This window comes from Ptychodera flava, unplaced genomic scaffold, assembly GCF_041260155.1.
Source record: "Ptychodera flava strain L36383 unplaced genomic scaffold, AS_Pfla_20210202 Scaffold_73__1_contigs__length_589788_pilon, whole genome shotgun sequence".
Taxonomy (NCBI): Eukaryota; Metazoa; Hemichordata; class Enteropneusta; family Ptychoderidae; genus Ptychodera; species Ptychodera flava.
In genome coordinates, this window is record NW_027248395.1 from 554,795 (window position 1) to 571,708 (window position 16,914).

General features: G+C 44.1%; 1 protein-coding gene and 1 long non-coding RNA gene across 2 annotated transcripts; one reads left to right on the forward strand and one right to left on the reverse strand.

The window, feature by feature from the left end:
• Positions 1–10,347: 10,347 nt before the first annotated feature.
• Positions 10,348–13,500, forward strand: LOC139128837 (uncharacterized). Its single transcript, XM_070694545.1, has 4 exons — positions 10,348–10,519; positions 11,557–11,688; positions 11,828–11,935; positions 12,059–13,500. Exons 2-4 carry the CDS (start codon positions 11,563–11,565, stop codon positions 12,425–12,427), a joined length of 603 nt encoding a protein of 200 aa, XP_070550646.1. The 5' UTR covers positions 10,348–10,519; positions 11,557–11,562; the 3' UTR covers positions 12,428–13,500.
• A 1,205-nt stretch (positions 13,501–14,705) lies between these two features.
• Positions 14,706–16,119, reverse strand: LOC139128838 (uncharacterized). Its single transcript, XR_011551427.1, has 3 exons — positions 15,609–16,119; positions 15,243–15,369; positions 14,706–14,770 (listed from the first exon to the last, which is right to left on the reverse strand). It is a non-coding gene; the product is annotated as an uncharacterized lncRNA (long non-coding RNA).
• Between the last annotated feature and the right edge of the window lie 795 nt (positions 16,120–16,914).

Consider the following 16,914-nt stretch of genomic DNA (forward strand, 5'->3'; position numbering starts at 1 on the left):
GTCAACTAAGTCCGAACACGCATGAAGTCTCATTCAAAATCCCGTGCCCGCGAAAACCCGACACAGTGTAGGGCGCCACCAGCGGCAGTACTAAAAATATTTGTAATGCGGAAGTAAGAATTTGCCAGGATCAAAAAAAAAAAAATTTCCAAATATGCCAAAGTAGAAGCGGCGATTCCGATGAACAATTTATTTTTTCTTCCTGGCCTTAAATGTAATAGTCAGAAACGAATACCGTCGCCAGAGAATAGAACAGAAGAGTATTAAAGATTGTAAAACTCGTCCAAAAAAAAAATTGTCACTGCTGATGTTTATTGAACACTTTATTCATTGACTTTTGAACTAGTTTTCGATATGGCGTATACAGCTGTTTTATAAGTGCTTACATGTAGTTGTACGCATTGTCCCGACATCATCAAAAGTTCACCCCTAAGCTGTTCAATGCTGTATATCACTAGTAAAATACTCAAACAAGTCGGACTTTACTCATGTGAAAATCCCTGTCAAAAGTGGCCGGAAAGCGATAAGTGACATGTCCACATCGCGACCAGCCGCTCGGTAAAACGCGCCTGGGAAGTTGACTTGCATGTTTCCTAAAAAGTAGTATTTACAATTTCTTTGCACACATAGGGAACCGGCTGGGGATATTCATCGTCGTAATAAATGTGCCTCTTTACGGCAGTAGCTAAGCGCTACCCGTTTTGGCGTAGGTCAGCGGAGCAGAAATTAGGCAGACAGTCCATGTAGCCGACAATGAGATGCTAATGATATGCAGAATGTACAAGTTTCAGGTTTCGTCGACCAACTTCCCCCTCTTGGGTACAACTTCAAACTCAGAAATACCAAGTCGGTGGCTATTGCCTGTTACATAATTAAATAGCAAACTTGTGGAAGTTGACAAGTTCGTGGGACCCTCTGCCAACTTGCCAACTTACTTCCCAACTTTCAATGGGGAAGTTGGCGGGGGCCTCTGCCAACTTGCCAACTTACTTACTTGCCAACTTTCATTGGTGGAAGTTGGCGGGGGCCTCTGCCAACTTGCCAACTTACTTGACAACTTTCATGGGTGGAAGTTGGCAGGGGCCTCTGCCAACTTGCCAACTTACTTACTTGCCAACTTTCATTGGTGGAAGTTGGCGGGGGCCTCTGCCAACTTGCCAACTTACTTGCCAACTTTCAATGGGGAAGTTGGCGGAGGCCTCTGCCAACTTCCACCAATTAAAGTTGGCAAGTAAGTAAGTTGGCAAGTTGGCACAGGCTTCTCCGCCAACTTCCACCCATTAAAGTTGGCAAGTAAGTTGGCAAGCTGGCACAGACCTCCACCAACTTCCACCCATGAAAGTTGGCAAGAAAGTAAGTTGGCAAGTTGGCAGAGGCCCCCGCCAACTTCCACCCATGAAAGTTGTCAAGTAAGTTGGCAAGTTGGCAGAGGCCCCCGCCAACTTCCACCCATGAAAGTTGGCAAGTAAGTAAGTTGGCAAGTTGGCAGAGGCCCCCGCCAACTTCCCGGTATGAAAGTCGGCAAGTAAGTTGGCAAGTTGGCAGAGGCCTCCTCCAACTTCCACCCATGAAAGTTGGAAAGTAAGTAAGTTGGCAAGTTGGCAGAGTCCCCCGCCAACTTCCACCCATAAAAGTTGGCAAGTAAGTAAGTTGGCAAGTTGGCACAGGCCCCGCCAACTTCCACCCATGAAAGTTGGCAAGTAAGTTGGCAAGTTGGCAGAGGCCCCCGCCAACTTCAACCCATGAAAGTTGGCAAGTAAGTTGGCAAGTTGGCACAGGCCCCCGCCAACTTCCAGCAGACAGTCAATGTAGCCGACAATAAGATGCTAATGATATGCAGAATGTACAAGTTTCAGGTTTCGTCGACCAACTTCCCCCTCATGGGTACAACTTCAAACTCTGAAATATCAAGTCGGTGACTATCGTCTGTTACATAATTCAATAGCAAACTTGCGGAAGTTGACAAGTTCGTGGGACCCTCTGCCAACTTGCCAACTTACTTGCCAACTTTCAATGGGGAAGTTGGCGGGGGGGCCTCTGCCAACTTGCCAACTTACTTACTTGCCAACTTTCATGCGTGGAAGTTGGTGGCGCCCTTTGCCAAGTTGTGGAAGTTGGCAAGTTTGTGGGACCCTCTGCCAACTTGCCAACTTACTTGCCAACTTTCAATGGGGAAGTTGGCGGGGGCCTCTGCCAACTTGCCAACTTACTTACTTGCCAACTTTCATGCAGGTGGCAAGTTGGCAGAGGCCCCCGCCAACTTCCACCCATGAAAGTTGGCAAGTAAGTAAGTTGGCAAGTTGGCAGAGGCCCCCGCCAACTTCCATCCATTTAAGTTGGCAAGTAAGTAAGTTGGCAAGTTGGCAGACGCCCCCGCCAACTTCCCAGTATGGAAGTTGGCAAGTAAGTTGGCAAGTTGGCACAGGCCTCTGCCAACTTCCACCCATGAAAGTTGGCAAGTAAGTAAGTTGGCAAGTTGGCAGAGGCCCCCGCCAACTTCCATCCATTTAAGTTGGCAAGTAAGTAAGTTGGCAAGTTGGCAGAGGCCCCCGCCAACTTCCCTGTATGAAAGTTGGCAAGTAAGTTGGCAAGTTGGCAGAGGCCTCCGCCAACTTCCACCCATGAAAGTTGTCAAGTAAGTTGGCAAGTTGGCAGAGGCCCCCGCCAACTTCCGAGTATGAAAGTTGGCAAGTAAGTTGGCAAGTTGGCAGAGGCCCCCGCCAACTTCCACCCAGGAAGTTAGCAAGTAAGTTGGCAAGTTGGCAGAGGCCTCCTCCAACTTCCACCCATGAAAGTTGGAAAGTAAGTAAGTTGGCAAGTTGGCAGAGGCCCCCGCCAACTTCCACCCATGAAAGTTGGCAAGTAAGTAAGTGGCAAGTTGGCAGACGCCCCCGCCAACTTCCATCCATTTAAGTTGGCAAGTAAGTAAGTTGGCAAGTTGGCAGACGCCCCCCGCCAACTTCAGGGTATGGAAGTTGGCAAGTAAGTTGGCAAGTTGGCACAGGTCTCTGCCAACTTCCACCCATGAAAGTTGGCAAGTAAGTAAGTTGGCAAGTTGGCAGAGGCCCCCGCCAACTTCCACCCATGAAAGTTGGCAAGTAAGTAAGTTGGCAAGTTGGCAGAGGCCCCCGCCAACTTCCGAGTATGAAAGTTGGCAAGTAAGTTGGCAAGTTGGCACAGGCCTCTGCCAACTTCCACCCATGAAAGTTGGCAAGTAAGTAAGTTGGCAAGTTGGCAGAGGCCCCCGCCAACTTCCATCCATGAAAGTTGGCAAGTAAGTAAGTTGGCAAGTTGGCAGAGGCCCCCGCCAACTTCCGAGTATGAAAGTTGGCAAGTAAGTTGGCAAGTTGGCACAGGCCTCCGCCAACTTCCACCCATGAAAGTTGGCAAGTAAGTAAGTTGGCAAGTTGGCAGACACCCCCGCCAACTTCCCGGTATGAAAGTTGGCAAGTAAGTTGGCAAGTTGGCACAGGCCTCTGCCAACTTCCACCCTTTAAAGTTGGCAAGTAAGTAAGTTGGCAAGTTGGCAGAGGCCCCCGCCAACTTCCCTGTATGAAAGTTGGCAAGTAAGTTGGCAAGTTGGCAGAGGCCTCCGCCAACTTCCACCCATGAAAGTTGGCAAGTAAGTAAGTTGGCAAGTTGGCGCAGGCCCCTGCCAACTTCCACCCATGAAAGTTGGCAAGTAAGTTAGCAAGTTGGCAGATGCCCCTGCCAACTTCCACCCATGAAAGTTGGCAAGTAAGTAAGTTGGCAAGTTGGCAGAGGCCCCCGCCAACTTCCCAGTATGAAAGTTGGCAAGTAAGTTGGCAAGTTGGCACAGGCCTCCGCCAACTTCCACCCATGAAAGTTCGCAAGAAAGTAAGTTGGCAAGTTGGCAGAGGCCCCCGCCAACTTCCACCCATGAAAGTTGTCAAGTAAGTTGGCAAGTTGGCAGAGGCCCCCACCAACTTCCACCCAGGAAAGTTGGCAAGAAAGTAAGTTGGCAAGTTGGCAGAGGCCCCCGCCAACTTCCACCCATGAAAGTTGGCAAGTAAGTAAGTTGGCAAGTTGGCAGAGGCCCCCGCCAACTTCCATCCATTTAAGTTGGCAAGTAAGTAAGTTGGCAAGTTGGCAGAGGCCCCCGCCAACTTCCCTGTATGAAAGTTGGCAAGTAAGTTGGCAAGTTGGCAGAGGCCTCCGCCAACTTCCACCCATGAAAGTTGGCAAGTAAGTAAGTTGGCAAGTTGGCAGAGGCCCCCGCCAACTTCCACCCATGAAAGTTGTCAAGTAAGTTGGCAAGTTGGCAGAGGCCCCGCCAACTTCCACCCAGGAAAGTTGGCAAGAAAGTAAGTTGGCAAGTTGGCAGAGGCCCCCGCCAACTTCCACCCATGAAAGTTGTCAAAGTTGGCAAGTTGGCAGAGGCCCCCGCCAACTTCCACCCATGAAAGTTAGCAAGTAAGTAAGTTGGCAAGTTGGCAGAGGCCCCCGCCAACTTCCGAGTATGAAAGTTGGCAAGTAAGTTGGCAAGTTGGCACAGGCCTCCGCCAACTTCCACCCATGCAAGTTGGCAAGTAAGTTGGCAAGTTGGCAGAGGCCCCCGCCAACTTCCACCCATGAAAGTTGGCAAGTAAGTAAGTTGGCAAGTTGGCACAGGCCCCCGCCAACTTCCACCCATTAAAGTTGGCAAGTAAGTTAGCAAGTTGGGAGAGGCCCCCGCCAACTTCCACCCATGGAAGTTGGCAAGTAAGTAAGTTGGCAAGTTGGCAGAGGCCCCCGCCAACTTCCCTGTATGAAAGTTGGCAAGTAAGTTGGCAAGTTGGCACAGGCCCCCGCCAACTTCCACCCATGAAAGTTGGCAAGTAAGTAAGTTGGCAAGTTGGCAGAGGCCCCCGCCAACTTCCACCCATGAAAGTTGTCAAATAAGTTGGCAAGTTGGCAGAGGCCCCCGCCAACTTCCACCCATGAAAGTTGGCAAGTAAGTAAGTTGGCAAGTTGGCACAGGCCCCCGCCAACTTCCACCCATGAAAGTTGGCAATTAAGTAAGTTGGCAAGTTGGCAGAGGCCCCCGCCAACTTCCATCCATTTAAGTTGGCAAGTAAGTAAGTTGGCAAGTTGGCAGAGGCCCCCGCCAACTTCCCTGTATGAAAGTTGGCAAGTAAGTTGGCAAGTTGGCAGAGGCCTCCGCCAACTTCCACCCATGAAAGTTGGCAAGTAAGTAAGTTGGCAAGTTGGCAGAGGCCCCCGCCAACTTCCACCCATGAAAGTTGTCAAGTAAGTTGGCAAGTTGGCAGAGGCCCCCGCCAACTTCCACCCAGGAAAGTTGGCAAGAAAGTAAGTTGGCAAGTTGGCAGAGGCCCCCGCCAACTTCCACCCATGAAAGTTGTCAAGTAAGTTGGCAAGTTGGCAGAGGCCCCCGCCAACTTCCACCCATGAAAGTTGGCAAGTAAGTAAGTTGGCAAGTTGGCAGAGGCACCCGCCAACTTCCGAGTATGAAAGTTGGCAAGTAAGTTGGCAAGTTGGCACAGGCCTCCGCCAACTTCCACCCATGCAAGTTGGCAAGTAAGTTGGCAAGTTGGCAGAGGCCCCCGCCAACTTCCACCCATGAAAGTTGGCAAGTAAGTAAGTTGGCAAGTTGGCACAGGCCCCCGCCAACTTCCACCCATAAAGTTGGCAAGTAAGTTAGCAAGTTGGCAGAGGCCCCCGCCAACTTCCACCCATGAAAGTTGGCAAGTAAGTAAGTTGGCAAGTTGGCAGAGGCCCCCGCCAACTTCCCTGTATGAAAGTTGGCAAGTAAGTTGGCAAGTTGGCACAGGCCCCCGCCAACTTCCACCATGAAAGTTGGCAAGTAAGTAAGTTGGCAAGTTGGCAGAGGTCCCCGCAACTTTCCAGTTGTCAAGTAAGTTGCCAAGAGGGCAGAGGCCAGTGTCATCTATTATTGTCTTCACATTTACATATTTTTCGTGTAACCCCATGTTCGTGTCGGCTACATAGACTATCTGCCAGAAATTATGCTGTGGCTCGCGAAGATGGGGATATGGCGATTTGACGAAGTAGCTACAGGCCAGTCCGGCATGTTTATGGAAGCATCGTGTGGGCATGGCACTTAGAAATCTACGTGGGACATTCATGTTCCCTAATGCCACGCTGCTTATTACAGTGAACAAGGAAAGACAAGATTTTACAGTCATGGTCTTTTCGACATCGTTTCAGAGCGGTCGGGTCGCCGATTACACATCGCTATGTACATGTTACATAAGTGAACAACTCACGTTCACAGACTTGTTGCAAAACATCCGGCCTTGACTATCTTTCAGGAGGGGACGTTCACTTTATCTCATAATAATAATTAAAGAATGAAAAAATATGGACAAGGTCTGGTCTTTCATCCCAAGTTTTAGTTTAGAACTGATCAAAATCCTATGAATTGCATTTTCACTGCGATTTGCGGTTGAATTTCTTTGTGACTTGGCAACGACATTTTTGCATACTCCTGCTTTTTACCACTTCGTGAAAATGGTATCACCCATCCAACGCTATATGTACGTGTATCGATCATTATACAAAGAGAACGCATAAAAAAAAAAACGACGCTCGCGGTCATGGGTTCAAGGACATTCACAAGGAGACATCCTCTTCGAGTCTGTCACGGATATTTTACTAGTTTTGAAAACTTACAAAAGCCAGTGTTCGAAATTCGTGGGCATTGTAACCACCCACCAGGGCAGGTAACTTGAAAAAGTTGTCTTCCCGGGTGAAACTAACCCGTTCGGAGATGATTATACCTCGCAGATCAAATGTAGTAAAATTTAAAAAACAAAACAAATAAAACTACCAGCAACAGACACTGTGCTCTCCATTGGTTTTATGTTCTGTTAGAAAAATTACGAATTTGGGTAAAAAAATAAACAGTGAGCACCAAATAAATCCAAGAGAATGTTGCCCCGTCAATTTATTACATTTTAAACCACGTGTCCTTTCTACTCAGGTCTTGAACGGGAGCGCTAGCGACAAGGAAATGAGAATCAACTTACATCTCAATAAAATTTGTTTGAAAACCTAGAACTTGCATTTTGTCCTTTACTTTTTTCACGTACGACTTTGCTCCTATGTCAACGTGATGGTACGCTAGTTTATATCTTATATCACGGGTGGAGGGACTGTGGTTATATGAGTCCGTACCAGCTAAGTCAACGGTAATAATGTTGTAGAAAATGCAAGTGATTTCATCGGCGAACTGATTTTGCTTATAATTCCGTTTTATTTGTCAGTGAAAAGATCTGACTTGATGTTTCCGAGGTAGCCGAATTGGCGCACTATCTTACCGAGGCGCGAAGGCCAAGCTTGTCTGTCCAGTGTCCGTTTTCAAAATTATCTGAGCGCTCACCATGCACTGTGTTCAGAGAAGTATTACACAGTGGGACTAAACTGGTCACTAAAACGCTGGAAATTCATTCTCTGTGTGGAACAAAAAACTAAATAATTAAATTAAACAAAAAACTAAATAATAAAATTTAACAACTGACATGCATTATGTTGAAAAATCCAGTTCTAAAAAATGAGCAATATCGCGGAAGTATTGATACCGGTCATCAACTGCGCAACCTGTCAGATCGGGCATTTATAGAAGCAAACATGGCTACCACGCTCAGAAGTAAGCTTATAGCTTGTGACTACCGGTATTTCGTTGCCGCTACGCAAGACGCCGCAGTGTAAAATACAATTCTGGGCTTCGGCAAAATGAGGCAGGTGTATGATCGTGCTGCCGTAAGGTGACTTATCCGACCGGGGAAAGATGACGAGATACGACAGAAGTTTTAATATTACAATCGAGGTACACCTCTATTGTATTACGAAGCACCGTTGCGTCTCTCCATGAGTTCGTGAGGGGACGGGTTGTCAATGTTAGTTCAAAGTAAAGAAATTCTGGTGTGAGAAAGTCATGTCGATGCGATGTGCAGTGATGTTTTTAAAGACCTATACTGAGCAAGCTCCAGAAATAAATCTAAGATTAATTGCGCCCCTGAAGTATGTACGATTGCGTCGTTGTGTGCATTGTTACGTTGTACATGATTTTTGTGTATTCGTTTCGGGAATTATCAAAGTCGGGAATGGAATATGCATGGTCATAAATGTCCGAGGCAGCTCATGAATGTGCACTTATAAAAGTACATGAACATTTGTTCTCCCAATCACATGAAGGCGCGACTTTGCACAAGTTTTAAATATCGGATATTTGCAATCTAGTATCAAAGTTTGACATATCGACGTTTTCGGGACTGCGGTGAGATTTCACCACCTCACAGTTCTGGCCAAACCCGACTTCCAAGGACTGACTCTAGTTTCGATATTAGACGATACTAGATTCTGTCAAATCACAAGTAAATATCCGGTATATATATGAGATTTCACCACCTCACAGTTCTGACCAAACCCGACTTCAAAAGACTGACTAGTTTCGATATTAGACGATACTAGATTCAGTCACACATTACACATTACCAGTAGAATTACGACATTGTCTTCGCTGTACTGTAACGTTTGCCGACAGTGACAAGGATACGTTATCACCGTCCGAGTGTAAGAGCACTATGTCATTGTCACGTACTGTAAAGTGACAATGACATGATACATGTCAAGCAACTGACAAGGCAACCTTTTCAGAATACATTCTTCTACAAAATTCAGAGTATGTTGCGTCACCACTGAAAGCGTTGTTGACAGCCAACACCGAGACGAAATTGCTTTGGTTAAAATCGAACAGCAAAGTGGCGTAAAGCCTGCCTATGGTTCATTCCGCCAAAGGTAAATTTCACATTCAGTGAAATGCTTCTGTCATGATCTCAAACAAGAGAAAAGGAAGAAGATTTAAACCTCTTTTGGTGAGTCATTTTTAGCGGATTCATTTTAGAAGAAATATTTATCACTGCAGTTATTTTCGAAATTACTTTAATCACGGTCCCTCCACAATTTGTAGGATTTGTGGAGGGACCGTGCTTTAATCGACAATATTGCCACTTATATGACAACGTTATGTGATCAAGGTCATGCAGAGTCCAAAGGTCATGGCGGCCATGCTTTTGCAATGACGATGCGATCTACACTTTCTCGATAATTTCGCGGGTTATTTATCTTACTTTTCGCCAATGTTTTCGACCTAACACGGTCCCTCCACGTGGAGGGACCGTGGACCTAACCATATGACATGCATTGCATTTACAACTGTCGCGTTATTTTACTCGAATGAGAATGAAATCGTTGGGTTTTTAACAATACCGTAGCCGCTACGTGCTACCTCTCTCCATATGGTGCGGAATAAATGTGACTGTGAGACCGTATTTAGTATCGATTCGGCCCCTTGACAATCATCTGCTCGACAATTATGCCACGAACGAGTAACAACTTACAACTGCGTAGACATGGGTTTTTTTCTCATCAACTAATCACTCTGTTTTATTGTGTCGCGTTTATCTAACGCATAACGCAACTTCGGAATGATTATAAAGAAAGGAAAGACGAAAAATACAAGATCTGGGTTTTCGTAATTAATTTTATTCCCATGATAGCTGTCATTTCTTGGTCTTTTCATTCGATGCCTGTGTAAAAAGGACGAAAGTGGTTAAGACAATAATACAGTGATCGAATAATAATGTGTTTAATAAAAGTTTGTTGTCAGACTTCGAACTCGCATTTGCGACTTCATTCAGAATTAACAACGCAACTCTGAAATTGCCGAGCCATTCCCTCATTAGAAGTTCCTTTTTTAAAACTTTAAATGTTTATTTAGTATTCTGTATTTTCGATGGTCTTCATTTCGTTGGTATTGCAATCAATGATAAAGAAGACGTAAAATGTCGTTTGCGGACATGACATGCTCATTGAAATTGCAGGAAAGCTGGGTAAAGCCTGCCTATGGTTGATTTCCGCCAGAGCAGAGGTAAATTTCGATTGGATTCAAACATGAATTCCATTTACAACTGTCGGGTTATTGTACTCAAATGGGAATTAAATCGTTACGTTTTTAAAGGGAAACCTACGTCCAGCGCATGTCACCCTTCATCCCTTCCAAAATCACCCCTGAATAAAATGCAGCCGGAATTTTCAACGTGCTCGCACGCGCAAACGACTACGGCGAGACGAAAAGAGAATTTGAAGTAGACGACATTTATGAAAATGAGCTCCGAATCCCATGGGCGCGAAAGGGCTCATGGGAGAAGCGGGCGTGACGTCATCGGCGATACACAGCGTTGGAGTCTATGACTATAGTAGTGCAGTTTTATAAGTTTTGATCTCTGCGCGTTACAGCTTTTTTATTGATTGCTCAGTAGCATGCAAAATGGTTTACTGTTGTGCAGTTGGGTGAAAAAATGACTCAAGGAAGAACAAAAACGGTGTCAGTTTTTACCGATTCCCCACAAGTCAGCTTTTCCGGAGACAGTGGCTCAAGAAAGTCGGGCGAGGTGATAACTTGTTAAAAACTGTAAAAGACGCAAAGTTATGTTCTGCACATTTCAAGGATAATTGTTTTATAAGGGATTTGAAGGTAAGTTTTCAATCATTTTTGATCCCCTTGCGAATATATTAGAGAAATATAAAAAATACTGGTCGCGGTTAATTGCTGAGACCATGGGGGTAGCAGAGACTGCTACCTCCATGCTGAGACATTACGACTCATCTGGAATTAACGGTACTTTGTTATGGATACAGACACGGTCCCTCCATAAAGGATCGTGATACAGATGAGAGTAGCTTGAAATCGCGATCAGAAATTTTGCAGAAATGTGGATTTTTTTCGTGATGGGATGTTTCAGCAGCTTCAGTACGTGTATTTCATGTCCTGCGGCAGGTGATTTGGACAAAAAAAAAACATAGTAGGAGGATGTCAGTCTGCGGGTGATTAGGCTTGTCGAACGAGGCGTCAAAGTGTGGCTTGTTTCCGCACAGATAGTTTAACTTCCGTACATGGTATACAATGCGAAGTGTTAATTATTGGATACACAGAAAAAACGCCTGTTTAGTAAATTGAGCACGAAAACCAAAATAAAGTACGTGTAAAATTCCTTTGAAAACATGTTTATTTCACTACACGGCAACTGTGATGTATTAGTGGAATACTGATTCATTCGTCGCAAATTGAAAGTCACTGCTAGCCTTTTGGCAAATCACGGTTACTCTTGGCATGGTGCTCCTGTTTTAGCTCCATGCTCTGAGGCAAATTTACATTCATGAGTTCGAATATGTCGACAAATTCACAGACAAAACAAATCCAGCGAATCTCTTTGTGTTGTAAAACTATACCTTGTCTTATACACGCATGTCCAGTCAGATCGGGCAGCAGGTAATTATAAATGTTTTTATTCACCACGAAATGACTGACTGGTGTGTTTATAATTGCTTTGGTGTTTGCAAACTTTTCCTGTCGTCAATCGAATTTATCTCACACGGCAACGTGTTTCCTCATATAAATCAAGTGATATTGGATCTGAAAGCAAGAACGATTACAGAAATTACTTTGTCGATACTTCCATCGAAACCATGTTGTAACCAATTTGTAATATTATTTCTGAATGTCTTTTTCAGCATGAAATGCTCGGTACTAAGCTACGTCGACAGTTGAAAGACGATGCTGTTCCTACGATTTTCAAACACTTGTCATCCCCCAAGAAGAGGATTTTCAGTGCAAAGAGAGAGTCGCGAAAACAGACGAGTCAGGTAAAGTTAATCGATTTTGAACGTCGAACTTGGTCGTCGTACTCTTGTTTTCGAAACTTAAGGTTTAATACTTTTGAAAATTTTAAAGACACAATTTTAAAGTACAAAATTATGTTTACGTACGGTTTTTCCCCTACAGATTGTCAATAGCCTGACTACAGAAAGTCCCCAATTACCCGTCACGTGCGAGATGTACGCCAATGATGATACTACAATTGAAGCCAACAGCTGCGATGCTTCAACTCAGGTGAGAATTAACCATAAGAAAAATCCTTTTCAATAACAACGTAGCCGGTTTTGACAAAAACAACAAAAATACAACAATAATATGATAATAGTAATAATAATAATTATAATTCCATTTTTATAGGCCTACACGTCATCGATAAACGTTGGCACGCAAACTGAGACAGTGTGTTCATGTAGCTGTTACAACATCGAGAATCCCCACTGTATGTCTGTAAAGTTGGACCATCCATACTCTAGCGACACGTTTTCATCAACGAAGAGGCGGAATAACGCAGGAAATTCCCCGATATTTGTACCGACGCCATTACAATGTACAAATGACACTGATATAGAAATAGATCCACTGGTACAAGACCTGTCTTTTATGGTTGACGGTGAAGAATTTCCTACGCACACAAACGCAGTTTGTGAGATCACTGCCAGGTTACACAACGCCATAGAGGATGTAGGGTGTGAGAACAGTCCTCACGTGCACTATGGACAGATTTGACAAAGGTGATTTCGATCCTACCGGGGCACCAAGAATTGTCGAAGACCTTGAAAATAAATGTTCTCTCTTAAATGTATCGATGTCAAGTATTGTAGATACAGATGATACATTCACTGCTGAAAGCGATAGTGACGAAAGCGAAAGTGGGAAGACAATTGACGACTCCGAAGGAGAACACGAGAAAGACTTTCTTGGTGACAGGAAATTCATCGTGTTTGAAAGCTGCCTAGATATACTATTCAAGAGGTGTTCGGAATGCGGAGAAATTGTAACAGAAGTCTCAAGAAGTACAAACGGATCAATGTTGACAGTAAAGATGACATGCATACGTTCACATAACGTTATCTGGCGCTCACAGCCAATTATAAACCGAATGTCTGTCGGCAATTTACTTACGGCTGCCGCAATACTTTTCAGTGGGAACACGTTCAATCGTATAGCACAGTGCTTCTCATTTCTCAATCTCACGTTCTTTAGCGAGGTTACCTATTTGTCAACACAAAATAGGTATCTGTTTCCCGTCATTAACACTGCATGGGAAAGAGAATCAACGCAAGTTAAAGCCGACCTGCGAAATATGGAGACAGTGAAGCTATCCGGCGATGGACGCTGCGACTCTCCTGGATACAGTGCAAAATACGGACTGTACTCGTTTATCGAACAGAGCAGCGAGAAAGTGGTCGATTTTACAGTTACCCAAGTGTCGCAGGTTGCAAACTCTAACGCGATGGAAAAGGCAGGCTTTAAGAAAACCCTCGATCGAATTCTAACCGACGAAGTCAAAGTGTCAACAGTAGCAACTGACAGGCATCTACAAATCGCCAACACCATGAAGAAAGATTACCCTGAAATTTCCCATCAGTTTGATGTCTGGCACGTCGCGAAGTCTATAACCAAACGGCTAACCGAGTACACCAAGAGGAAGAAATACAAAGATTTGAAGCCATGGGTTCAGTCCGTCTCAAACCATCTGTGGTGGAGCGCCGCAACGTGTGATGGAAATCCAGATATCCTTCGGGAAAAATGGCTGTCCATCGTTCATCATACTGCCAATGTCCACGATTGGGATGGATGTACACACTTCCATGACTGTGCCCACCCACCGCTTGAGAGAGACGACGAGAAAGCCATCAAGTGGTTGAAAATAGGAGAACCAAGCCATGACGTACTGAAAGAGGTGGTCTTTGATAAAAAGATCCAGGCAGCTGCTGAGAAGCTTTCAGAATTCTGCCATACTGGTAGTTTGGAGTCATTTCATGCTTTGCTTACCAAGTACTGTCCAAAGCGACAACATTTCTCATATAAAGGTAAAATTAATCTTACAAATAATCTTACCTTATTGCAGTGTCATTATCATACAGTACGTCAAAAATATTGTTTCTCACATCTCGCGTTGCACTGTTAATTTCATGGTTAAGAACGTGTTTTTATGTGTACCTTTGAATATTGACTATAAAAAAATACTATTTACAATTTAATATTTTTGATATCTTACAGGTATGGTAGCGAGAGCACAACTTGCTGCATTAGACCATAATGCAAACTCCGGCAGAAACCACGCATCGATTACGAATGGTGACAGACAAGGGGAACATAGGTACAGGACTGTGTTCCCAAAGAACAGGAAGGCATGGGTGGCTAAACCAATTAAGGAGAAGAAATCCTACTGTCATGTCAGTGAAATGATGTGTGATGTCATCGGAAGAAGAAGGAGTGGCCGTGAGATGGAAACATCAACGTTCCAGACTTACCTGCCAATATCGCACCAACTCCAAGACCCCCTGTTGAAGATGTTGTTACCGCACACCTGACTAGATTCCGCCAGTAACTCTTAATTCGATAATATTGTCAATAATGCCGAATCAGCATGGCGTACCTTGCCTTACGGATATAGAGTTTCTGAACTTCGATGAATATGCACAATAGAGTTTCGATGGGTTGCAAGGGGGTTGTGTTTAAATACATCGATTTTTAAATGTGACCTTCAGAAAACGGTAGGTTTCAGAAAATGAACGCATAACGTTTTTAAAATGTAAAATATAGGGCAGAAGAACCGATCAGAAAACCGGAAAATGGGGCTTATCAAAAATATCACACATTCACCCGACGCTAACAGAGATTATTTCTTGATATTTTATTTACACCATTCCTCTATCAGTCTTAGTATACACACATTAAAATGGAAGGTGACAATCTTTAAAGCCAACGAATCTCCGGACTCTTCTGGATACACTTTCTAATGGCCAATACAACACAGGCGGGAATAACTCTCCTTCTTCTCGCCGTCCAAGCCTTCCGTAGATCCAATAAGTGAACTGTGTATATGCTGCCCAGCGATACGTACTACAGATAAACGACACAGAAAACTTTTTTGAGTAAGGTTTGGCAGTCATGACGTTGCATCGATATATTAGTCTTTTATAGTCTTTCATTCTTATGCAAACTCAAATGTACATGTGTGAAACGCTTACGAGAAAGTGAATCTCTCCATGCACAGAAGTAGCTGATTCAGGAATAGCAATTCTCTTACATGAAACTAAACGTGATTTTTCTAAATAACTAAGAGCTAGAAAATATCAATCTACAGATCGATCAAACTCAGGTATCCATCTTAAACTTTCAGTGTACGTCATCTTTCATGCATTCATGTATTATGTAAATGTACCAAGACCGATGTTCTCTATGGGTGTGAATTGACACTTGGAAGTTCCTGTAAACAACACAAAATTTGAATAAAGCTAGTCGTAGAGCTGAAAAAAAAGCTACGAACTATCAGCTAAGGAAATAAAAATTCATTGAGAAATTGAGAACTTACCGATTTTCGACTGGATTGGTAATTTTATCGCAACGCAGGTCTTGCAACCTCAATAGTGCAGTTTCCAGAACAGCTTGGTTTAGGCAAACAGATTGAAAAGTTGTGCCGCTTGTGATACATGTCTCACCTATGTAGAAAATAAAATAAAGTTTGAGTTACAGTAAGTAGCATTGAGTATAAAAGCTGGCTCGACGGTTCGTCGTTCAATTACCAGTAGGAAAACGTAACACTCGACGATTTTCCATAGCGTAGACGGATGATAGACGCGATGAGCTTCTTGAAAGTCAGTTACAAAAATATATCAAGTTTCGTTTTCTGAACCTTACGGTGAAGTCAGTTGACAGAACATGCAAACTTAGTACTTACCTTCTAACTTCTGTTCGATGGCATCATTCTCAAGGCAGCAAACACACTCTGACAGTAATGGCATCGCTATACAATTTTCACAGTGACACCAGTCACTGTTAGTCTGCCGACTTGAATCTTCAGTACTGTCAGAGCCAACACTGTCATCACTCTCATCCTGATCGTCACTGCTGTCTGAAACTTCGCCTTCGGTGTATCTTGGCTCAAATTGGTATGGTTTGATTTCAGTCGGGAAAAGAAACACTCTGTGTCAGAAATATCGCTGTCCGAACTCTCCATAGTCAGTCTTGCGAACGCGCTAAGACTGTTCACGCAGATTGTCAGTGGGCTACACAATCGTCTGTGTATCGCCGATGACGTCACGCCCGTTCCTCCCATGAGCCCTTTCGCGCCCATGGGATTCGGAGCTCATTTTCATAAATGTCGTCTACTTCAAATTCTCTTTTCGTCGCGCCGTAGTCGTTTGCGCGTGCGAGCACGTTGAAAATTCCGGCTACATTTTATTCAGGGGTGATTTTGGAAGGGATAAAGGTGACATGCGCTGGACTTAGGTTTCCCTTTAACAATAGCTGATACATGTAACCTCTCCGAACGGTGCGGGGTAAATGTGAGACCGTATTTAGTATCGATTCGGCCCCTTTACCATCATCTGCTTGACATCTATGCCACGAACGAGAAACAACTTACAACTGCGTAGACATGAGTTTTTCGTAACAACGTACTCATCAACTAATCACTCTGTTTTATTGTGTAGCGTTCATCTAACGCATGACGCAACCTCAGAACATCATGAAAAAAGGAAAAGACGAAAAATGCAAGATCTGGGTTTTCGTAATAAATTTTATTTCCTATGCGAGCTGTCGTTTCTTGGTGTTTTTTAATCCTATGCCTATGTAAAAAGGACGCAAGGGTTAAACAGTAATACAGTAATCGGGCAATAATATATATGCATACAGTGTAATAAAACAGATTGTTGCCAAACTGAAAGCTCGCAGACACATGAATGAACAGTGTTTCTGTTCATTTTGTCAACAATACCACAACTGTACATGCTACTTCCGGTATTAGCAATTACTTGGTGGCATCGGGCCAGACCATTCGATAATGATTTTCTCATGGACATGCACAGTGAACAACGCATGGTCAACTCGATATCGATAATGCAATGAGTTTAGCTGGGCAGTTTTGGAGCAACAACATATAATCAATCGCTCTTTTCTCCAAATGTTTGCACTATAAAACATTGACTGGGCAAAAAGTTGCTACATTTTATGATAGTAGACGAAAGGAATTGGAGCGTCAAGAA